We start from the raw sequence: 25,560 nt of genomic DNA, 5'->3' as shown, positions 1-25,560 counted from the left end.
AAATCTACCATCTACTTTTAATTTATTAATGTTGCCAGAGCTCTTGTTATGAATATTCTAACGATGCAGGGCAAATTTATCTACTTTAGTAAACAATGGGTGGGAAATTAGAACAAAATGCTTCACCTCCTCAAACAATAATCTTCACTTGATACATAAAGTAATGAGGAGCCTATTGAAGGATATGGACTAAACATGGTGAAGAATGACACCTAGAGGCCACATGCACTGCACCTCTTGAAAGACTGGCTTTTGTTATTTTCAGTTTACATCTCTTAGTTTGGGAATTTACTGGAGAATTTACTATGTTCTGAAAACTCACAATAACAATGAAGGGTTTTCAGGCTTAAAATACATTAGCAAAGTAGTAGTGTTATTAAAAATTCACCCCCACTTTTTACTTTTCTGCATAATTTGATAACATCTATACAAACTATGTGGCATTAATAGACTAGAATTACTTGGAAATACATAATGCCTGAAATACGAAGAAAGCCATGCTCAGTATTTTCACTGGGTGTTCAATTAAGGCTGCCATCCTGGATATACTTGGAAGTAATGGACTCAGTGGGACTTACATTTGAGTAAACATGTTTAGGATAAACATGAATAAATGTGATTCTTGTTAAGTGCATCACAATCTGATCCTATGCCGTATTCACCTGGAACTAAGGGTTCTTCCCGAATTCCGCTTGCTCCATCTCACAAAAGCATGGATCCAAGCAGTTTTCCATTTCTATGATGCTTTTGAGGCATGGGTCTGAGCGATTTTTGCCTTTGTGCCACTGCACCCTCCCCCAAAAAACTGCTCTTTAGAGCTAAATCAGAGCAGACATCTATCTGAATAAAACCCAATTGGTGTTTGCTCCGATTTGGCAGTAAACAGCAAGTTTTCCTGGGGGCAAGTGGGAATGTGGACGAGCCTCTCTAGCCCCACTGAGTTCAACAGGACTTATTCCAAATAAACACATAGGGTGGTCACCTGAACCATTCAGTGAGAGGGAAATTCCTAGAATGCCTCTGGGCACATAGAAGGAAGGCTGGTGGAAGTGAGGCGGTGGTGGAGCTCTGTTCCACACTCTCTTAAGAAGTGCACCCCCTTTATTTCCAGTCTTCAGCAACTTGAAGTGAGAGCTCTTGCTTGCTTCATTTTGAGCTTGCCTTTAAAAATTCTGCCAGCATAATTGGAAGGGGCCACCTTGTAGAGTGCGTAGGTGCAAGCAGTCAAATTCTTTGCAACATGCTTGCAGTGGTGGTGGTGGTGTGGAGGAGAACACGGAGAGGCCATGGTCATACTGGGTGGGTTGAGATGGGGGAGCAGAGTGCCTAGAGCAACATGGAAAGGAAGAGAAGAAAATGAGGTGGAGGCAGCTGGGGGGAGAGAAAGTAGAGCAGCCAAGGTGGGGGGCAGTGGTCACAGTGGTGTGTGCCTGACCCCACCCTACCCCAAGGGCACATTGCCAACTGCCCCCTCAGTGCCGGCAGCAGGACTGAGTTGGGATGACATATCAACATTTGGCTACAGCCGCATGGTGACACCCATAAGGGTAAATTAGATCAGTTAAGAGCAGGGTCCATGAATGAATATTTTTTTGCTGAAATATGGTTGAAATGGTTGTATTTGTTTAGAACAGCAAAAAATGTTACTGAAATACAGGAACCATTGAAGCTTGGTCTTAGTAGCAACCATATTTTATTTATATATTTATTATTACGTTTCTGCCCTGCCTTTCCTCCCAAGGCACTCAGGGTGGCATATGTGGTTCTCCTTCATCCCATTTTATCTTTACAGTTACGCTGCAAGGTAGGGCAAGGAAATGGTGACTAGCCCAAGGGTCACCCAATAACCTTCATGACTGAGTCAGGGCTTGAACCCTGGTAGTAGTCTGATACTCTAGCCACTACACCACACTGTCTTCTTGTTTGTCTGTAACCAGCACTGTTGCTTTGGAGCTTTAAGTTGTGTGTTAACTGGATACTTAAATCTTGGCTGTTTTAAGCATAGGACATATGACACCTAGGCACGCAGTGCATCTTAAAACACCTGGAATGAGGATTTACAAATCGCCAGAATACCGTAGGAGCATCCAAAATGGTGGCAGCAATCGTGGTTTCCGGCAACATCTCAAATGTGTCTAAAATATACCTTACTTCAAAGGCAGTTGGCTGTTTAACCACAAGGAATTGTTGTTATGAAACAAAGCAAATTATGGAGTTGAGCTGCTGCTCATTGGACAGTGAGGTTAAAAACACAGTATGATGTCACAATGGGATGCTGGGGCAGGCCAGCACAAGGTTGCATTCATAGTCACTCCTAGTGTGAAAGAGAACAGGTCATGATTTACTTTCAAAAATAGGAGTTGTCCTAGCCTGTAATCTTTTCATTTTGTGGACGGTTTCTAAAGAAAGAATTTGGCTCGTCAGTCAAACTGGAAGCAACAATGAGACATGGATTTGTACCTATATGACTGAAGAATGATTGTAAGCATTTTATTTTTAATGATGTAAAAACTGGACATTCATTTTTGCAGTCCTGCATTCTGATCTTGAGCAGTGGGTTTGTGTGGCTACCAGTTTGAATGCTGCCATGTTCAAATTTCATGGCAATTCATTCAACAACACCATCAGTTCCTTAAGTGAAGGCATCTAATATATATGAAAATGTTAGCTTATGCTGCACCATAGGTTTATAGGTTTGGACTAGCTTCAGCTCATGTAAACTTCCATAAGGTATGGTTGTCAAAGCCTGACTTGTGTGCAACTTTGTTTTATTTGGGATTTTTAAAATGTAAATTTGTTGAAAGTACATTAGATTCAGGAATGGATACAATAATTTTTGTGGTTGGATTAGTCTCAGAAGGCAGGTCCCCCAATAGCACTTCAGTCTCCCTGAACTTGCAAAAACTAGTGGATGCTTGGATCCTTTAAAAACACAGTCAGTTCCTTTGGGTCTTATCAGCCTGCATAAGACTTGAGCCGTCTGTGGAGACAACATCCCTCTATAGTTGCAACAGGAAGAAGAACTCCAGCTACTGAGAGTGGGTCATCCTTTGGGGAAGGGCCATATCTCCATGGCAGAACATTGCCTTTGCATGCATGAAGTCCAAGATTCAGTCCCTGGTATCTCTAGGTAGGAATGTGCCCAGCAATAAGATGCATTCCCTGCTCGTCCAGCCTCTGCCTCATTGGAAATGGTATTCTTATGAGGCATCTAATCATAAGCCTGCATTTTTATCAAGCTTATATTTTGATCAGGGCCTGTATCTTAAAATGAGCTTAAAGATTTTCAAATGTTCATGCCAGGCAGAAGAGCAGCTGCCTAAGAACCTTGGCAAAATGTTTTTCCTCCTAGACAAGGGGCCCCCCTGATTTATAGCAGAAAACAATTCTCAAAGTCAAAGGGAATTACAGGCTGACAGCCAAGGTTACACTGACCCTACATATTACAGAAGATAAAAAAAGAGATAAACATAATTAAGAGTGGGTAAATAGTAAAATAAAACCATGTGCCTCCCATTAAACTTGAGCCATATTTTCCTAAGGTTCAAAGGTCAAGAGCAATGGAAAAGCATCTAGCTGGCAGAAAGGAAGAGAGTATTTTGGGAAGTCTTTTTCTAAAGTTGTTTCTTTCTTAAACTGAGATCCTTTTAAGATTTCTTTTCCTTTTAAAAGGTTATTTATGTTATGTATTAAATATATTGGCTTAAATGTAATTATGCAAAGGAATTAGAAGCTAAGAAATGTTAAATCCTTATGCTAGATTCTTATTTCATATAGTTGGAAGAGATCACAGGGGCCATCAGCCACCAGCCCAGCCCCCCTTGCCAAGCAGGAAACATCATTAGAGCATTTGTCAAGCTTTTGTTTAGAGACCTCCAAAGGAAGGAGATCTTTCAATGATGATCCTTGACATCTGTTTAAGATAAAAATTTAAGATTAACCATTTGTTTTGGAGGGCAATAGGGCGAGGTGAGCTGGTAATTAAGGTTCCTTGTTGAGACACATGTAAGATATATTACTACTTATTTGTCATTTATAGATAGAAGAATATATATCTTTTTGTTTCCCATAAAAGGACAAGAGGAAATGGGTGTATCTTTTGTGATTGGTTCTAGCAAACAGCCAATAGGAATTTCAACCAGGCTGATTGGACAGAGGCAGCCACAGGAGGAGCAAGGGGGCTGGATTAAGGAAATATAAGTGCTGGCCAGAATGGCAGGAGGCCAGGCCAGAGCTTGGTAACCATATACCATTGTGCCTCATATTTATTTGTCTGACAAATAAATTATTATTTTAATTTCTCTATTGCTGCGTTGAATATTTCATTCCAGCTAAGCGTTAACCACAAGCAGGGTGCTACACTTCCCTTTTGCAAAGCTGTGTGAAAAATGGCTGAGAAGGGAGGTATATTTCACAGAAACAAAACGTTCATGCAATGTGCACCTCCCATTTCAGCTCAGAACTAACGTAGACAGATTCTGTTGTGCTATGGGCTATTATGTTGTCCCTATGGGCTACATTTCTTTATTAGGAAGGATCTTTGGGATGCATCTTCTTTTCTAGATATGCATTTTGACCAATAGCACCTCTGTTATGAAAATTGATTTGGTGAGAAGAATGGTTTGTGACATTAGCAGCTACATAACCAGCGGCTGTATTTAAGTGTTGGGTGTCTAATTACTTCTGTTGTTTCAGTGAATGTCATGGGCATTGTGTGGCCTTTGTAAAGGGATTTTTTTCCAGCCTCTTCCCTTGCATCAGATCTGTCTGGCTAGCCAAGCAGCTATGTTGGTGTCATCTTTCAAGTTTGGGAAGTATGCCATGTGTTCCATGTGCAAATCCAGATATATATTAAAAGATTAATCAAAGATGAGGATGGGTAAATAAGTTGCTCTGGAAAGAACTCTTAGCTGTTGTTGTTGTCCATAATCCTTGTCATGGTTTCTCCTTTTCATTTTTTGAAAAATACAGAATAGCTTTCTCCAACCTGGTGCCCTCCAGATGTTTTTGGATGATAGCTCCCACCATCCCTGATCATTGACCGTATTTACTGAGTTTGATGAGAGTTGTAGTCCAAAACATCTGCAAGGCACCAGGTTGGGGGAAGTTTGAATGATAGAGCTGTGCATATGAATTCAATTTTTATAATACAGACAGATTTCCCCCCTCTGAAATGACTAAATAGGCTGTGATCTAAACAGCCAATTAGACACATTCAGGAACGTGTGGCCCTACCCAGATGTTGCTAGATTACAACTGCCACCCTCTTTGATCATTGAGCTTCCTGTTTGGGGCTGATGGGAGTTGGAGTCCAGTAACATTTCAAAGGCCATAGATTCTCTACCCTGATATGGAAGTTTTTCTGAAGGTGACTCAGCTTTTGCAATTGGCTTGTTGTACGAATAGCTACTTTTTAAAGTAAGAGATGCAGAACCCACTAGGAGATGCAGAGCCCATGGCCTGAAAATGCTTTGGATTAATGCCATGAAAAGTATGTTAATAACAGAGGTTACTAACAGAGGTGTCAATCCGTGCATTGCTTCAAATAACCAAATTTTATTTTAATTCTGCCTCGTCACTCCTCATCTCATGCAACCTTGTGAACCCTAGTAACTTGTTCCTACTTCAGCGTTCCCTGCTGAGATACATTTTTCCTCTTACATTCAAAAGCTCTGATTCAAAGTAGAGAAAAGCACAATTCATAGCTGCCACAAGCCTCAGCTTCACGTATTCGTGAGTTCAGGTATTCACGTATTTATCAAAGAAACTGGGCTGCAGCCGAATTTGATTTGTGAAGTCAAATGGCAGTTTTACAAAGGAAAAGACACCCCTTTTAAAACTTTGCAGGTTTTATTAATTTAGGTACAAATGTTGATATGCAGGCACACATAAATGCACCCACAGAGGTTTTGTAACTAGTTACTGGATTATAAATGCTTTGTTGATGATGGTGGGTGCTTAGCTTCTTGGCTGTGAAATGAACACGAGACATATAAGTGAGACTACCAAGCGTGTCCCATTTTTTGACTATATACCTTACCTGGTGCTGTGAGCCCTAGCCCTCTGTCAGAAATGGATGCTATAAATTTGTTAGGCTCACAGCTTTCTATGTATCCCTTATCAACCCATAATCTCCTGATTGTTGCCGCTTTTTCAACAGCTGAGGAACGGTAATCCACACTTGCTTATCTCTCTTAATCACAGCCTCACACAGCGCCAGGGCTTCCTGAGCCTTTAATTCCCTCTTAGAGACGAAACAGAGTGGAAAGTAAACAAAGACAAATTTGCAACCTTCAACATTGCTAATTTGCTCTGATGTCAGAATATTTAAATGGATGAGGACCTGGGAATTATTTGATCAAGGCTGCTTTTCAAACCCAGTGCCTGTGGAAGAGGCTGAGCATGGGAAGGATTCTGGCAAATGACAGAGTTCCCCAGAGAGGCTTGGTTAAGGCTTTCTCTTTCAACTGCAGTAGCGTCATCATTTAAAACTCCCTGGTTGCTCTGCTGCTAGAATGCTTTTTGGTTTTAGTCTTTACAATACCTCTTCTCAGAACACTACTTCTAGGCCTTTGCATTTCTGGATGTATGCAGGAACATAAGACAGTATTGTCTTTTGTTCTAGCTCATTGGGGTGAATTTAAAACAATGCGCTCTCGGTACCCGATCAAGTCAAACACAGGAGTAGACCTACTGAAATCAATGCATTTATGTTAGTCATCATGATTCACTTAAGTGCATAGGCCTACTCTGAGTATGACTTTACAGCAAGCAAAGTGTTAAGACACTTTTTGTCCTATTCCTCCCCCCCGCCCCCCGCATGGTACAGCCTACTAACACATTCATGCTTAAAAACACACTGAGGTAATTGCAACTCAGAATTACTTTTCATAAAAAGAAATTACTGTCATAAAAACATTTTGATAAAAGAAAATTTTAGAATGGCTGCTTTTCTTAGATGCACAGTTAAAGGATTAATGAAATTCATTCTGATTTTTAATAAGATGCTTTATTCCTTTAATTCCTTCCTTGCACCCAGATATAAGTGGAATGGGTATGTAACTTGAGACAGAAAAACACCACCGGACAGTATAATATTGCAGCTGTATGACCCTTCTTACATGAATATTAAGGGACAATTTAATCAGTTGCATGTCTAAGTATCCCCACCAGTCTTTACTGTGTATTCAATTTGTGCATCAGCATCCTGATTGTCGATAAGTATGCTTAATTCACCACATTTGCTGTTCTCAAAGTCATGATTCTCTTCAACAACATCATCCATCCTGTCAGCTCTTCTACTAAGTGGGAATTGCATGCTGGCAACTTGCTTTAAAGGAGCAGGAAAATAATTGGTGCTGAACAGTTGCTACCTGCTTGTCTCAAACATGCTCCGGAATGTTTTTTTGTTTAATGATAATATTTTTATTGGATAGTCTTGAATATAGATATTCTTCCAATAGACGTGCAAAAAGAAACAACAGTATCTTGCAGTTGGTTGCATGCATGTGATTACAGCATTTGGTTATTTGCTATTTGTGTTCCTTCCCCCTCTTGCCTTCTCCCTCCCTCCCTTGATCTTCTCTCCCCTCCCCTCCACTGTTTCACTCTCTTTCTCTCTCCCCTCTCCCTCCAGCTGGTGTAAATGACTGCTGCTGCCTCCCAGACCAAGATAACCTGCTCAGTCAGCTGGAGCCCCCTGTGGACAGCTGTCTCTCTCTCAGCTGATGGAAACTGCTACTACCCACTGAATGGGGAAGAGTGAAGTAACATCCACAGTACCAGCAGCAGCCGCTGCCATCGTAGCAGCAGCAGCCGAAACAGCAGCAGCAGCAGCAGCAGCAGCAAGCAAGAGCTCTATTGTTCCTTGGTGTTAAACAGCCCCCCCCCCCTTTTCAACTGGCATGCAGAATAGCTGGAAAGCCATTTCCCTTCTGCCCTCCCTGTGAAGACATTCTGAAAGGGGGGGAAGAAATTACTCACGCAAGGGTTACCCATTGTGCGGCAGATTTTGACACTGAAGCAGGCTTCTGGAAGGCATGGGGCTGAGAGAGAAGAGCGCAGCTTTAATCGGTGGTCCAGGGGCTTCATCTCTTTCAAGCAAGTGCATTGGAGTTCTCGTGCTTCTCCTGTTTGGAATCCGGGGAGCTAAGGCGCAAAGTGAATTTGAAACTTCATCCGTGTATTTGTGGAAGACTGGTAAGTGGAGGAGAGGGATATATTGCTGCATTGCCTTTGGCTGAATGTTGCACCGGTGGTTATCGATGCTCTTGTCGAATGTGTTCTCCCCCCCCCCCACTCCCACCCCGGATTGTTTTATTTGGAGAGTATCAGTTTGCACACATTTAATAACAGATGGCTGTCCAGGCTGTACCATGGTGATTTAACCTCACTGTTGTTTTCTAATCGCTCTGTGCCCTGTGCTAACAGAGTGTACGTTAAGTGATTAGGAAGGGAGAGCAAAAAACGATGACAATAATAGTAACGGCGGTTCCCCATAGTGCCCCAAGAATGTTGAAAAAAAAAATAATGCACAAAGAAAAGGTGAGAGAACCTGCATGCCTTTCTGTCTACCCTATTGTGAAATGCGTTTAGATTCATCACACGGGAGGAGCAGGATTGTTAAATCCAGGTTTGTTGTATGTCATAAAGGGCACGTGAACGCTAATGATGGATTAGGTGAAATAACCCGTGGCTTGCCAGATCTCATCACCAAAGAGCCCATGGCAAATAGGCTACATAGGTTCAACATCACCATAGACAGATGAATTTCCTTGAGTGTGGCACTAAGGAATAATGTGTCTGATTTCAAAGACTCTGCAGTCATGACTGTGTCTCTTTATCAACTTTCCAACAGAAATAAATGTTTTTATAGGTGAATCTGCTGCATTGAGCTCTAGCCCTTTAGTGGTAGGTTACTGGCATTGCTGTGTTTCTTAAAACAGTCCTATAACCTACTTCTTGCTTCAAAGACACTCCCAAGCTTTCTGAGAGCAGATCTTAAAATTTAAAACACCTTCTGACTCGCAGTCAGCTCTCTAGTAATGTGAGGAACTACTAGTAGTGTGAGGAATACATCATCAGGTATTGTTATTTCAGAAGATTTAGCAACCCAAAAGTCTTACTGTGGTTGGAATCCTATTCCTCCTTACCTGGGAGTAAGCTCCATTGAACTCAATGGGACTTACTTCTGAGTAGACCATGTATATAGGCTTATGCAGTTAGGGAGGGGGTGAGGGAGAGTTTCAGGGATTGGGTCTTTTTGCTGGTTGAACACTCTTGGCTGTTTTCCAAAGAGACAGATCAATTTACAATTACACCGATATCCTGCATTTTTAAAAACTGCATCTATCCACCAGCTCAAGGATGAGATTAAAGGGGAATTCAATTCAACTAGAAGGCAGGCTTTTCCCATAATACTAGAAGGAGACATTTGAAAGGGGAGGAAAGCCCTCCACCTCCACTTCTCTGCCCTGATTCTGAAAGATCAATGACAATGACAACGGTACAAACCTAATGGTAACCCTGTGCTATTTCCTTTAATTGAACTGTTGGGAAATTTAGGAGACTGTGTGTCACCCAATTAAAGCTATGGGTCAGTGTAATATTATTATTTTTTAAGCCATAGCCCTAGGCATGCAGCTCTGTGGTTACTTGCTTAATAAACATGTGTGTTTTAACAGAGTAGTGATTCTTTGCCAAAACTAATTCAGAAGCATTCTATAGAAAATGCAGCCGATAAAATGCAGCAGTCTATAGAAAATAACTGATCCACCCTACAATTTACTGTATAACTCCTTTAATTTAATGGCTGGTACTTAATGCTAAAGATCTATGCCTATATATAGAATGAAGGCAATAATTATATTTTAAATCTCAGTGATGAGACTTCGTAGGTGCAGAGGGCAGCCCAATGCAATTTGTATTCTGTATATGTATCAATATTATAATGCTGCCTCATTTACACAGCAGGGAATAATTTTGGGCTAGAAAAGGATTAGCATTCAGAACATGGCTATAAATTATGTTTGTTCTGTGCCACTTTTTGATTTACATGTCATATACGCTTGTCTCCCCACCCCCACCCCCCACCCCAAATAGTGGTCCTCCATATACCTTCTCTTTTACACTTTTTCTGGTTTCTAAATAACTCAGTCTGTATTATCTTCTGCATTGAACTGTTGGGGCAGGTGGAAAGGAAGCTCCGAAGTTGACATCTAGAGCTTGTTTTCTGGAGGAAAATAAATTCTGCCCTGGCTGATAGCTATCCATAACCCGTGCTGAACTGTGTGCTCACACTTTACTCATTTGCCCCTTTCAGCTAATTTTGTAACAAGGACATATAATGCTTTTATGCAATTTCCAGAGGTGTTCCGTGACTCCTCCAGTTGCATGACCTCCAGGCGATAATCCTTGCTGAGAAACTATCCTTTGTGGTGCAGGTGCTTTTCAACATTTGAGAGCCACGTGTGCTTCAGAACTCAGCAACCATCCTTTAGCCAGTCAGCCAAGCACACTTCTATAAAATACATCCGTGCGACCAGGCGCAGGGATGGCCATACTTGGTTGTGGGCCCTTGTGTGAAATATGTTCTGGACCCCTCTTCTCCTGATTTACTTTGATCACAGATCAGCATCCAATGGCATGCCATCTGATCAGAGATAAAGCATAATTATACAGAGAAGAAGTGTAGGGCAGCTCCGGTGGTGAAATGGGTCAGTGCGTCTGGCTGCTAACCAGAAGTTTGGTGGTTTGAGCCCATGCAGGGATGGCTGTGGGCAGGAGGAGGTTGGATTAGAAGAGGCTTAGGGTGCCTTCCAACTCTGTGGCTCTAGGAAGCACATATCTTCACAAAAATCACAATGCATTTATAGATGATAGATGCATCTTTATATGTAATATTAATGGACAGTTGGCACAGTGTGTTCCTGCCAGAAGCAAAAAAAAAACCTAAAACTAAAGGGAGTTATTGTAGAACTGCTGCACATGAGAAAATTATCATGGAGATTTCTGAGGTTGGTTGGTCCTTGTGCATCACACACCCTCCACAGTATATGGCTGACATTGCTAGCAGACTTCCAAAACACTGTACAAATTTTGCCCAAAATACAATCCTCTGCAAAAAGTATCAGCGAGGGACATAGGAAAGGAGTTAAAACACTCTGTATTCTTACTAAAAGATGTCAACTTGAGGTCGAGGGAAGTCACAATGGTGAAATTTTTATTTTATTTTTATTTTATGTTCTTATAAAGAATGATTTGTTGATTGTATGTACACTTTCATTTTTGAATAAATGTAATAATAATAAAAAAATACTCTGTATGCTTGATAATGTTGTATATTCTGGGAGATGTAAGATGGCTATTCATGTTCCTCATTGGGTGAAGGACATTTTCTGGTGTAGGGCAAAGGTCAGATGCCTTGGTTGACTCCCCCCCCCCCCCAATATATTGGTCTTCTGTATTAATACCCCCATGGGATATATTGTTCCCTTCTATACCCAAAAGTTGCTAGAGCAATAATTCAACTGCCATGAATGTCTACATTAATATTTGGGTGTTTTTAAAAAGTCATTATACCAACGTGGAAAATATATAAAATTACAGCTTATGCAAGCTAGTATATAATATAGAATGTTTTGTTATAAAGAGCAGGAAAGAAGCATTAAATACATGTTGTTATGCAGCCATAGCAAATTTACCCATACTTTTACATGTCAAGAGTCACTGCTCTATGTGTCTGGGCCACTTTTACTTTCTAATAAAAATGTTAATCTTTGTAGTATTGAGAAGGGGTGCACTGGAGGAGGGAAAAACATTTTGAGTGCCCTAAACAAAGGCCATGACTCAGCAACTCAAAAGAATGTAGAAGAAACCTTCTACACACTGGGAGTTTCACTGATTTAATCTACCAGCAAGGGAATGGTTTGTGTGGCCAAAAAGAAATGCTGAAATAGGCATGGACGTTTTTGCTTTGATTTGTATCCAAATCCAAATGTGCATTTCATGAATTAATAGCCAGTGAAAGCTGGTGAAGTTGTTGAGAAACTGATAGCTCACCTTGTGGGATAAGAGACTTTCAAACTGTTACTTTTTGGAGTCAGTGGTGGAGAAAGGGCCTGGTTCAGAGCTGTAAAAACATGAAGTTGATGGCTCACTAGTATCCTTTGGGACAGACTGCTGATCTAATATACGGTGGCTAGCCAGGTGGAACTAAGCTTCCTTAGTTCAGACATCCTAAGCCTGCTTTTGAGTAAACCACAAACCCATCTTTGAAGCTCAGGTTCCTCGCAGAGTTGGTCCAGTGCTAGCTTTCAAGGTGGTTGTCACTGCCTTTTGTTTCCTCTCCAGTTTTGAAGTGGGGGGCTCTGAGAGGAAACTGGGACTCCACTAGACCTTCTGTGCTGCTATACGGGGCATCCTGGGAGAAGTGAATAGCGGGGAGGCTCAAGGTGGGGAGGTCTCTGTTCAGGTGGCTTTAACTCACAATGCACCCAAACATAAAGAAGTTTAATTTGGGCTTAAACCACAATGAGACCAAATTAAGTTATTTGAGGTTGAGCCCATTGAGCTTTGGGGAGTGAGGAAAGCTTGCAGTGCATACAATCTTATAGTTTAAAGAAAAGGCAAGTCAAGGAGGACATGATAGAAGTTTATAGAATTAAGCATGGCATGGAGAAAGCAGATAGATAAAAGTTTTTCTCTCTTTCTTTCATAGCACTAGAACTCATGGGCATCTAACAACAGTGATTATTGGAAGATTCGGGACATAGAAAACCAATTCAGTGTATAAACTATGGCAGTCGCTCCCGTGGGAGGCAATGATGGTCACCCACTTAAATGGCTTTAAAAGAGGCCTAGACAAATTCATGGAGGATAATGCTATCATTGGCTATTAGCCATGATGGTTGGAGGCAGTGATGCTTCTGAATATCACTTGCTGGAAACTGCAGGAGGCTGAGAGGGCTCTTGTGTTTGGGCTCTGTTTGCGGGTTTCCCACAGGCATCTGGTTGAGCAGGATGCTGGATTAGGTGGGCCATTGGCCTGATCCAGCAGGCTCTTCTTATGTTCTCATAATTTCAGAGCCTTTTATATTTTACCCCTTCTATGTGGGAGGTTGGCAGGATATGCATGTTTAGACCCTTCAGATATTGCAAAGATATAGCAGAGTTGGGTATTTCCTTCTCCACTTGCAAATGGAATCTTCAGGTCGGGTTAAATGGTGTTCTGAGGTCATCCGTAATCCTAGAAGTAGGCTATCGGCATCGATTCACCCAGTATTGGATTTACCTGAAAAATCTGTTTGGAGCCAGTGACCGAATACAATTAGGGAGATCTTGAGAACAAACGTTAAAAGATTGCAGACATAAACTCACATAATTTCTTCAAGCTCTGAGGGGTGTTCTGGACTATATGTATGATTCTGGGTGCAATAAGCAAGGAACCAGATGCCAGGAGTCTGAATTCCAAAATTGAATTGCAATAAAATTTGTAGAAACAAGTCCCTTGGGATTGTTGGTAATTACAGAACTAGCATTTGTATCAGCTGTTCCCTAAGCAACAAAGAAAGGAAGCTAGGGAGGATGTCAGGCAAGCTGGGGGCTTTGGGTGTAAATAAGTGAAGGAGAGGGTTTGGCTGCAGGAACAGAGGGCAGCCAGAACAAAGAACAACTGAATTGTGTGTGTGGCACTGGAAACATGTTTTTTTTTTTTTTTTTTTTTGAGAGGGGGGAACAGGGTTTGGTTGTGAGTTTCCTGAAAGCAGATGCCATGACTGCCACTTGCAGACTTGGTAGGTGGACTCTCAGCTAGATTTTTATTAATGGCTTTATTCCAGAATTCAGTACAGTGCTCAAGCACAAATCAGGTTACACAGTTAAGAAGTCACAGCAGAGCCCTAGGATGCATGGTTAGGCATAAGCTAAGGCCTTGTCCCAGCACTTGACATGCCCCCTGATCTCTCCGTTTGAAGAGTGGGGTTGGCACAGTCATTTGCAGTTTTCTTCCTGAGCCATGGGAGCAAGGAAGCAAGTGGCCATTCCTATGTGTAGGTTGTGTCTGTTTGTGCTGTCACTGCAGTGTCCTTGATGATGGAGCTGGAGTCAGTGTGGCTGGCTCACTGTCCAGTCTAGTCTTAGGCGCCTCCCTTGGGAATGTGGGACTTTTCACTGACGGGGTGCCACTGGAGTCAAGTCAGGCTGCTCTACTTTGGCAGCTGGGCCATTTGCCATCTCTCCTGACAACCCACTTGTCTTCTCCCCAGTGCCTAGGTTAGAACCTCCCAGACTGCAGAAACCCTGCCCAAGATCCAATGTTGCACCTTTGTCCCATTCCACCTCTACCTCTGACCGACCTTGCCAAGACCTATCCACAGGGCACATGACAGCAGAAACTGTTGTGCTGGTCGGCCATATTATGTTGCCCTCTGTGTTACATCTTTAGACAAATACCTGACATTGCAGCTTGCTGAGGTCCTCTGCATGCACGCAGTGGTGTAGGAACAACTCCATCATGCTGTGTCACTGTGGGGTGTGCGAGAGTAACAAAACCATGTGGGTCATTCTCAGCTGCTTAGGATGCTGGCAGAAAGGAAGTTGCTGATGGGTTGGGATGGTGGTTGCAATGTTCACATACAAAGGTGTAGGATTGTATCCCAGGGAAGCGATAAACAAACAGCTGTATGTGCATGGACATGGGGAGAGGATGTCTGGATGCAAACTCTATAGGAAAGGCAGAGAAGGTCATGTCGCTCAGGGGTCTAGAACATGTAGGACCATTGACTATCTTTATTTGTCTACCTCGTTGCTTTTTGTTTATTCTTCCAGTTCATTTTTGGAGTTCCCAGTTTGGTTGCTGTTGGTCATTTGCACTGTTATTAGAAACGAACATCAATGTTAAATTGGACTAAATGGCAGCTTTATTGACTATGCTGCTTGCCTTTTCTTGCACTGGGGGTATATATTATCCTTTCATGATGCTCAAGAAATGTTTTTAATGGATGCAATTTCGTTCTTCGTCTAGGCGTGTCCCTGGATGTCATTGTTACAGTGAAATGACAAATCAAAATAGTTGCCCCTTCATTATCCCTCATGAATGGTATCATTGCAGTGATATTTCCATAGCACAGCAGCTAAATGGTGTTGGGCCTTAGCAGCCAAATAGCAGAATTAGGTGTTAACCATATGGGGAAATCAGGGGTGCCTGAAGAACTGGATGCATTCATGTAAAATAAAATAGCATTGAAAACTAATGTTTCAAAATGGCTTAGCATTTCTGGAATGGAAATTATTGTTGACACTGGGAAACTGGCCAGTATCTATGTGATTAGTTTACAAAATCTAAAGCTGCCATTTATAAACAGAACAAGATGCTGTATTGCAGAATAGTCCCTGTTGCCAAATAGCTACTGCCTTTTACTGCAGGGGTGGCTGTAGCATTTTATGCAGAAAACATTGTTTTTCTGTACATGGCAAACCTAACATTTTAAAAACCCAAGCATCATCTTACTGGCCACTTATTGTTGGCAGCTAGTATTAGTACAGTTGCATCAAGTAGTACAGTACCAATTGCCTCTTACGTATATTTTGCTTGTGTGATTTCAATCTGGCATGGTTGAAGGATGGCCAGTTGAAATTGTGCAAATTAAATGCATGCAAGGTTTTCCCAACACAATAAGAGCTTTAAAGCTCTCTGCCTTGCTTATTGGGCAAGGCACTCTTGGCACACTGGCTCTGGAAGCCTGGGCGTGGCCCTGTGAGATTTTGCAGGAGATCTTGTGAGAGCATCCCCTCTGTCAAGAAAGAGACAGGGAAAACATGTCTCTGTTAACTCTCCTTGACGTCGCAGCAGCTTTCAATGCCATCAGCTGTGGTATCCTTCTGAAGCGGCTGTCTGAGTTGGGGGTGGGCAGCACTACTTTGAGGTGGTTCCAGTCCTAACTGGATGAATATTTCCAGAGGGTGATGCTTGGGGTGTGCTACACAGCCTTGTGGAGTCTTCAAATGTGGCATTTCTCAGGGTTCTTACCTCATCCCCCATGCTATTTAGCATCTACAGGAAACCACTGACTGGTCATCTGGAGTCTTGTTGTACATTCTCAGCAATTTGCTGATGACACACAGCTCTACTACTTCTTTACATCTGCAGGAATGGCAGTGGATGTGCTGGTCTTTGAGGATTTGTAACATGGGGTGATGATGATGATGTTGTTGTAGGAAACTCAAACCCAAGTCAGACTATATCTCTAATCCAGAAGTTTCCATCTTCTTACTTTCCACAAAGAAAAACCAGTACAGTCCTACCTTGGATCCCGAACTTGAACGTTTTGGCTCCCAAATGCCGTAAACCTGGAATTGAGTGTTCCTGTTTGCAAACGTTCTTTGGAAGCCGAATGCCCGACACAGCTTCTGTGGCTTCCGATTGCATGCAGGAACTTCCTACAGCTTCCTGCAGCCAATCAAAAGCCGCGCCTTGGTTATTGAATGTTTTCTGAAGTTGAATGGACTTCCGGAACGGATTCCGTTCAACAACCAAGGTACGACTGTACTGCTTTGGTTTAAGTAGCTTGTGTATTAGCTTTCAACTGATAATAGTATGAAAGTTAGATCAAAATGAATAAATAGATTTTAAAAAATCATCTGTCAATAGATGGGGAACATGTGGCCAGATGTTGTTGGACTACAACTGTGATCACCTCTAACCATGCTGGCTGGGACTGATGGGAGCTGGAGCCAAACAATGGATTGAGAACCACAGGTTCCCCACTTTTGGTTTAGTTCAGTAGTGGCCAAACGTGGCCCTTCAGCTGTTTTTGGACTACAACTCTCATCATCCCTAGCTAACAGGACCAGTGGTCAGGGATGGTGGGAACTGTAGTCCCAAAACAGATGGAGGGTCAAGTTTGGCCACCACTGGTTAAGTTAGTTTGATAATCTGGATTGTAAAGTATCCCCTCCTTGTTGCTCTTTGTAGCTTTTGTTACATTTGTCCCCTGTGTCTGTAGATTGAGTTGAATTTCCATGCAGATGACCTTTCGTAAAGCTTTTGCTATTTGGTGTGGTTATGTTGCAGATGAACTCTGGCTAAACACAGTTTATTCTTAGGGAAAGTGGCAACATCTCTGTTGCCAGGTTACCACAGGCAATCAAGGAATATTTGGTGAGAAGGGTATGCATGTTACTTCTGAAGCTGCAGCATCAGGCTTGAGAGGTAATCAGTTGGTGAAATGGCAGCTTCTGAGGGAGTACCTTTCTCCAACACCTGGGTAATCCCTTACTAGTGGACCTAGTAAAATGTAGGGACTGATGCTTGAGAATTGTGTATGTTGTAAATTGTGATACGTGCTGGCCTGATTCAGCTCTCCTGGATGCAGAGAACTCCCAACAAAATGCTTTTGAAAAGCCTGTTTCAGTATAAAATGCATTTAGAAATGTGCACTTGGAGAGAAATCACATTAAAAACACATATTCGAAGATTAATTTGCATGCATATTTGTAAAAAATGTTATTTAAAAAGTCACAGATTAATGTCAGAATTAAGAGATACAAAAGAGATACAGACCAGAAATGTATTTATCCATTACCTAGCTGCAGTCCACAATAAGTGGATGAAATGCCTTTCTCTGCTATAGGGGGAGTCCCATGAGGGAACATCATCATTTAAAATACTGCTTTATGAAACCTAAACCTGCCCTTTTAATCCATTGGCATTGATTTTAATTTATTACTTGGGAGCTTTTTATATATATACAAAAATGATCATTACCAGTAAAGTGTTTAAGAAATAGACTAGATGGAAATGGATCTTCTGAACAACTTCAACCAATGTAGTGGTAGATCCTTGTATCAGTGGCTTGCATAATATGCTCCAAACCATGTTTTGGAGAACTGGAAATGAGCTGTGGTCTCTTGAGGGACTTGATCCCTTTGGAAATTCCTCAGTGAAATCACTGATTTGAACTTTTCACAGTAATGCGCAGATGGGAAGTAATGTGCCATCCACCAGATTTCACAGTTGTCCAAATGTTGAAATGCCTCGCCTGACAGCTGAAATGTATAAAAAAGGTGTTTAAATATGTATTTTGGGAGCATATTAACCTGTATTAAAGTATGTGTTTAAATATGTATTTTGAGAGGATTTTGTGTTGTTGTTTTTTTAAAAAAATTGCAGCTGAATGTGGACATGGGACAGAATTATGGGAGAAGCATGTAAATGACACAGACTAAAATTGCATAGTGTCAGCCATCCCCAACACTCTTTCTTGCCTACTAAGTCCTCTTGTAGTTTTATTGTCAGTTTCCTGTTTATCACAGACTTATTACAAACCAGAACTGGAAGTTAAAGTTTTGAAATGGGTTTCCAGTTCTGGTTTGGAGGGCAAAGGCAAAACATAGTTTGCCAATTTGGATAAACAGTGGTTAGCACAAAACTGAAAGTGAAGCCAGGGTAAGGGAGGGAGTGTGTAAACCCAGAGCTTGTTTCTGATCATCCAGTGGTCTGTTGTCCTCATTGGCAGCAGTAGTAGATGTGAGCCCGTTATTTTGATTCCATTATGCTTGCCTTAAATATTGCCTTAAATTCCTGAACTGTTTGTTGTGGCACTCTGGTTTGGCAGGAAGAGAACTTGCTAGTGTTTGGAGTACAGAGATAATAACCTCCTCTTTTGGCTAGGCACAACAAGCTCATGGAAGACTTGCATTTTGTAGTTAATCAGTTTCTTATACTCTTATGTGATATGCCTAGCACCTATTTAAGGTTAAGTGGGATAGACAAAAACATGCACTGTCTAAGTGTGAAGTAAGTAAAGATAAAACAATTCTGTAGAGCATACAGACCAGAAACACCCCCATCTGTTTGTTTTTCTTGTACGCTGTTGAGTGCTCTAAATGTGAAAATCGTTGGCTTCCAAGGAAGGAAGATGCACTACATAGTTATCACCAATTTCAGTGCAGAATAGAAAATTGTCTGGATGTGTCGATGTTTTCTCTTGCTCACAGCTGTCATTTCATAACAATGCACTCCTGCATTCATGCGCAGCTGATTAAGCCAGAGGCGCTCCCTGCCAGGAGCAGAATCCTGCCTCCTTCTTCCCCTTCCCCTTTCTCCTCCTCACCTTTTGCTTCATTAGTTTTTGTTAGTCAGCTGACACTGTAAACTGGGATGAGCTGTCAGTAATGGGTCTGATGGCTGCTTGTGAGCTGCTGGTATAATTATGGAAGGAAAGCTCCAAGAGCAATGACATCCAGGCATACTTTGAGAGGGCAATTGGGTACTTGGGAATGGGGGAGACAGAGAACTAGTCTTGGATGCTGGACGAAACGATTAGAAATGAATATAAATAGCTCCTTCTGGTTAATTCTGTTGTGTTCACAGGTTATAAATACAGCCAATAATAGAGTGTGTGAAGTCTCCTTGTCTGCTCATAGCCCCAAATACATATGTGCTAACATTCTACAGATATATCATAGTGGAGTAATTTAGGCTGTGGGTTTAAGAACTGATGGCTACAAATTGGACACTTATAAGCTTAGCTGCGGCAGCCTTTGTCAACTTGGTGTAGTTTTGGACTACAGCTCCCATCAGTTCTAACCAGCTTATGTTGGCTGGGGCTGATGGGAGTTGTAGTTTGAAATACCTGGAAGGCACCAGGCTGGTGAAGGTTGAACTATAGAGATGGAAGAAGAATTCGCCTTGAACAGTTATGAGATCATGGGATCTCAAGGGCTCATTGACAAACCTAAATACCTTTAAAGAGATGCTGAGTAAGAATTCAGATGTTATTTCCTCCCATGCTGGCTCCCACACTTCCTCCCTTTCTTCTGTTGCCTCCCTAGTATTTAGTTTAAAATTTCTAGGGCAGGGACATGTCTACTTGATGGTGTAATGATGCTGGTAATAATAACAACACTAGAATGGTTAAGTCTTCATTCACACTCATCTGCTCTGTAAGAAAAGGAGCCAGAACAGCTATTTCTGGAAGTGATGTTTCTCTCTGCTTCTTGCTTCATTGATTGAATCAATAATGAATTGGATTTTATCCTTTTAATTTGCTAATTCATTCCTGAAATATTACCAAGATAATGTACCTTACAAGCGGAATGCACATTCCAAATGCTGTATTTTAACTATGACAAATATGTGTTTCTGTATAACAAAGATGGTATTATTATTATTTTTAACAAATGAGAAGGAAGGCAGCCTCACTACCAATCTTTCCCCCTCCTTTTAAATTTGTGGAGATAGCCATAGCTAAATTATGCACCACATACCCCATTAAGCTTGGATAGGTTTAACAGTGATGGTTCACTCCAACAGCTGAAGGAGTGCAACCCAGCAAACGATTTTTGAAAATTATGCATGGGGCTTTGCCTTCCATAGCTAAGAATCCATTTGCACATGGATTCTACCTTAGCACAGCCTCAGCTGAAATGTTCAACTTATAGCTGGCATAGCTTATGTGGACATTGGCTAACAAAACTTTTGGAGTTCTTTGAGATTGCGTATAAGCATGTGGATCAGGATGATGCAGTAGTCATTGTGTACCTGGCTTAGCAGTCCTGGGAAAAGTGGACAGGTTCTCTTATGGATCAATAACTGGGTAGTGAAGCAGCTGCAGAGAGTAGGAATAAATAGACAATCCTCACAATGCTAGGTTGTAAGAAGTGGGGTCACAAAAATATCAGTATTGGAACCAGTACTTTTTAACTTGCTAATTAACTACCTGGAAATAGGAATGAGCAGTGAGGTGACCATGTTTGCTTATGACATCAAGTTTTTCAAGGTGCTTAAGACCAAAACATGATTGCAAGCAGTTCTGAAGGATCTCTCCTAACTGGGTAAATGGGCAATAAAAAAGGCTAAGGTAGTTCAGTGTAAGAGACGCACATTGGGACAAAAACCCTAAGTTCATATATGCACTAATGGGGGCTGGACTGGTGGTCAATGACCTGGAAAGAGACATTTGGGTCATGATAGATAGCTCAGTGAAAACATTGCCCTAGTGTGTGGCAGCTGTGAAAAGGCAAATTACATGTTGGGTATCGTTAGGGAAGGTATTGAAAATAAAATGCTAATATCATAATGTTGTTTCACATTATTTATGGTGCACTTGGAATACTGTACACAGTTCTGGCATCTGCACCTAAAAAATTGATGTTTTAGGTTTGGAGATGATTCAAGAAAGGGCAGCCATAAGCAACTCCCCTAACATTTGGTACTTTTTAGTTTAGCCAAAGGTCAGTAAGGGCAGGCATGATCGAGACTATATAAAACTATACACGTTGTGGAGAAATAGGTAGAAGTTCCTCTCCCTTTGTGATATTACTAGAACTTGGGGTCACTTAATGAAACTGAATATTGGACGAATACGGACAGATAAAATTAACAATTCTTTAGTGCGTAGTTAAACTTTGGAATTTACTTTCACAATATGAAGTGATGATCACTAACTCGGACAGCTTTAAAAGGCGTTTAGAGAGATTCATGGAGTTTATGGCTGCGTTTAAAATGTGTTTACTGAGACAGGACTTGTTTTATGTATAATGTATCAGAGTTTCTGGTATATGCAAGGTTATTTGAAGGGTTTAGTTTGACATACTAAGTATCTTTTGGTGCCTGGCAGGTGGGCAGTTGCTTAGTTGCAGAAAACACTTAACCTGGAAGTTGGGTTCTTTTTATACTGTACTGTATTAGAGGATTGAAAATGTTCACTTCTGATTGGCTGGGTAGAAATTCTTGGTCACTCAATGGATGGAGAAAGTGGGCTGGTGTGGGACGAGAATTTTATTCCACTCAAATTTGTTTGATTGAAGGGTAGCTGTTGCTGGAACACAAACAGGTCAATTCTACCACTGTTCAGGGAGAGTGACAGTAGACCCATTGAAATCAATGGACTTGGTAATGAGTAACTTAGATATATTTATTTCATTAGGTCTACTTTTAATATAGCTTAGTCCGATTAGCACCTAGTGCTCTTGGCAGAAGTGCCTATGTGACAGTTCTCTTGATTCCATCACTTTTGGGCATGGTGGAAGTTAAATTCTCCTCTCTTAAAGCTGCTTTTGCTTTACATTTTCTACAGAGATTGACACCCCTGTGTCTGAATTTCCCATTCATATGCAGGTATATTATCTACTGTTTGAGATGGGGCTGTCTTGTAGTGCACTGCAATTATGCATATGAAGGACCTGGTACATACATAAAGTTCTCTATAGATGCCGCAACTGAGGGGGTTGACAGGTGGCAAATTTATCACACAGAATTTATTCCCTGTAGTGAATGTAATGTCTGTACCAGGAATGGGGGAAGCTATGGCCCTCTAGCTGTTGCTTGACTCCCAACTTCCATCAGCCATCATGAACAATGGTTAGGGGATGATGGGAATTGCAGTCAGACACCATCTGGAAGGACCACAGGCTTCCTCATATCTGGTCTACAGCATCTCTCAATCACAGTTTTGAAGTGTTAGTTTCAAGAATTAAAAAGTAAAAAAAGTGACAAAAGCTGTTCCGTAACTCAACAGATTTGGAACGTGGATTAAGTTTCCACCATCTGAATAAAAGCAACACTGGCAGGGGATGAATAAGGTCAGACATGACCATATATAGGCTATGAAGATATTCAGATCTGTGCATTTCTGCACCATGCAAGAATATGCCAGTTCTCGAGCGTCCTTCAGATCATGATGAAATACAGTAGGATGTAAAGTCCCTCAGGGTGCATTTTCCATATTAAAGCTTTAAATTGTAAGATCACAAGCTTTTTTGGAGTATATTTGATGATGATGAGCATGGCATATGTAATGATCATCAGCATGTGCCTTTTCTACTGATGTGCTATTGTAGCCATAACATTATGGCTTGTAATAATAATAATAATAATAATAATAATAATAATAATAATAATTTATTATTTATACCCCGCCCATCTGGCTGGGCCTCCCCAGCCACTCTGGGCGGCTTCCATAAAAACCAAAAATACAGTAAAATATCACACGTTAAAAACTTCCCTGAACAGGGCTGCCTTAAGATGTCTTCTGAATGTCAGGTAGTTGTTTATCGCTTTGACATCTGCTGGAAGGGCGTTCCACAGTGCGGGGGCCACTACCGAGAAGGCCCTCTGCCTGGTTCCCTGTAGCTTTGCTTCTCGTAATGAGGGAACTGCCAGAAGGCCCTCGGCACTGGACCTCAGCGTCCGGGCAGAATGATGAAGGTGGAGACGCTCCTTCAGGTATACTGGACCAAGGCCGTTTAGGGCTTTAAAGGTCAGCACCAACACTTCGAATTGTGCTCGGAAACATACTGGGAGCCGATGTAGGTCTTTCAAGACCGGTGTTATATGGTCTCGGCGGCCGCTCCCAGTCACCAGTCTAGCCGCCGCATTCTGGATCAGTTGTAGTTTCCGAGTCACCTTCAAAGGTAGCCCCACGTAGAGTGCATTGCAGTAATCCAAGCGGGAGATAACCAGAGCATGCACCACTCTGGCGAGACAGTCCGCAGGCAGATAGGGTCTCAGCCTACGTACCAGATGGAGCTGGTAAACAGCTGCCCTGGACACAGATTTGACCTGTGCTTCCATGGACAGCTGTGAGTCCAAAATGACTCCCAGGCTGCGCACCTGGTCCTTCAGGGGCACAGTTACCCCATTCAGGACCAGGGAGTCCTCCACACCTGCCCGCCTCCTGTCCCCCAAAAACAGTACTTCTGTCTTGTCAGGATTCAACCTCAATCTGTTAGCCGCCATCCATCCTCCAACCGCCTCCAGACACTCACACAGGACCTTCACCGCCCTCACTGGTTCTGATTTAAAGGAGAGGTAGAGCTGGGTATCATCCGCATACTGATGAACACCCAGCCCAAACCTCCTGATGATCTCTCCCAGCGGCTGCATGTAAATGTTGAAAAGCATGGGGGAGAGGACAGAACCCTGAGGCACCCCACAAGTGAGAGCCCAGGGGTCTGAACACTCATCCCCCACCACCACTTTCTGAACACGGCCCAGGAGGAAGGAGCGGAACCACTGTATGTCAGTGCCCCCAGCTCCCAGCCCCTCAAGACGGTCCAGAAGGATGTTATGGTCGATGGTATCAAACGCCGCTGAGAGATCCAGCAGAACTAGGAAACAGCTCTCACCTTTGTCCCTAGCCCGCCGGAGATCATCAACCAGTGCTACCAAGGCAGTTTCAGTCCCATGATGAGGCCTGAATCCCGACTGGAAGGGATCCAAATGGTCCGCTTCTTCCAGGCGTGCCTGGAGTTGTTCGGCAACCGCTCGCTCAATCACCTTGCCCAAGAATGGAAGATTTGAGACTGGACGATAGTTGGCCATCGTGGCCGCATCTAAAGATGGTTTTTTAAGAAGCGGTTTAATAACCGCCTCTTTCAGCGGGTCTGGGAAGGCTCCCTCACGGCGGGAAGCATTCACCACCCCACGAAGCCCATCGCCCAGTCCTTCCCGGCTAGCTTTTATAAGCCAGGATGGGCAAGGATCCAGGAGACAGGTGGTTGGTTTCACTCGTCCAAGCAGCCTGTCCACATCCTCGGAGGTAACAGATTGGAATTGATCCCGCTCAACTTGACCAGACAGAACTCTAGCACTCTCCCGCCCCGGTCCTGCTCCCACGGTGGAGTCTAATTCTTCCCGAATCTGAGCGATTTTATCTGCAAAAAACTTTGCAAAATCATTGCAGGAGAACATGTGGCCCGTACTGGGCCCCGATGTTGCAGGTGGTTCCGCTAAATTGTGAACCACCTGAAAAAGTCTCCTGCTGCTGTTTTCTGCAGATGCAATAGAGGCGGTGAAGAAATTCTTCTTCGCCGTCGCTATCGCCACTTGGTAGGCTCGACGTTGAGCTCTAACCTGTCCGGTCAGATTCGGAATGAGTTATCCGCCACCGGCGCTCTAGCCGTCTCAACGATTGTTTCATTGCCCTCAGATCCGTGGAAAACCACGGGGTTGTCCGGGCTCCATGCAATCGGAGAGAGCGCTTCGGAGCCAAACAATCAATAGCCCTGGTTAACTCCGCATTCCAGCGGGCCACCAGGGAATCGGCTGAAAGGCCATCAACATGGGATAAAGCATCCCCTACCACTCTCTGGAAACCATTTGGGATCCATTAAGTGGCGGGGGCGGACCATCCGAATTGGTCTCACCTCCCTGCAGAGGGGATGGGTCGCAGAGAAGTCCAGTTGCACCAGGAAGTGATCTGACCATGGCACTTCTTTCGTTTTGCTTTTAGTTAGTGTCAGATCACCAACATCCATAGAGGTAAACACCAGGTCCAAGGCATGTCCGCGGCTATGGGTTGGGCCAGACTTATTCAGGGACAGCCCCATGGAGGCCATGCTTTCCACGAAGTCCCGAGCGGCCCCTTGTAAGGTCGTGTCGGCATGGATGTTAAAATCCCCTAGGACAATCAAGCTGGGTGTCTCCAGGAGAACATCCGCCACGACCTGAAGCAGCTCGGGCAGGGAATCCTTGGTGCAGCGGGGAGGTCGGTACACCAAAAGGAATCCTGTACTGCCCCTATTGCCCAACTTCCAGAACATGCACTCGGAAAACTG

General features: G+C 42.7%; 1 protein-coding gene and 1 long non-coding RNA gene across 5 annotated transcripts in view; one reads left to right on the top strand and one right to left on the bottom strand.

Annotated features, from left to right (window-relative positions):
* Positions 1 to 1,080: 1,080 nt before the first annotated feature.
* Positions 1,081 to 2,204, bottom strand: LOC307200000. Its single transcript, XR_013832289.1, has 2 exons — positions 2,077 to 2,204; positions 1,081 to 1,326 (listed from the first exon to the last, which is right to left on the bottom strand). It is a non-coding gene; the product is annotated as an uncharacterized lncRNA (long non-coding RNA).
* Positions 2,205 to 2,302: 98 nt separating this feature from the next.
* THSD7A (thrombospondin type 1 domain containing 7A) overlaps positions 2,303 to 25,560 on the top strand; it is a 220,362-nt gene continuing 197,104 nt past the window's right edge. For all 4 annotated transcript variants that reach the window (XM_079948229.1, XM_079948231.1, XM_079948228.1 and 1 more), the window contains exons 1-2: positions 2,303 to 2,481; positions 7,637 to 8,199. In XM_079948229.1, the coding sequence (XP_079804355.1) occupies positions 8,040 to 8,199 (160 nt within the window). In that variant the 5' untranslated portion in view covers positions 2,303 to 2,481; positions 7,637 to 8,039. The remainder of the gene's footprint in view (positions 2,482 to 7,636; positions 8,200 to 25,560) is intronic.

The sequence above is a fragment of the Podarcis cretensis genome, assembly GCF_951804945.1.
Source record: "Podarcis cretensis genome assembly, chromosome: 12".
Lineage (NCBI taxonomy): Eukaryota > Metazoa > Chordata > Lepidosauria > Squamata > Lacertidae > Podarcis > Podarcis cretensis.
The sequence above is the reverse complement of the archived record's forward strand: the minus strand, read 5'-3'. Positions and strand labels throughout refer to the sequence as shown.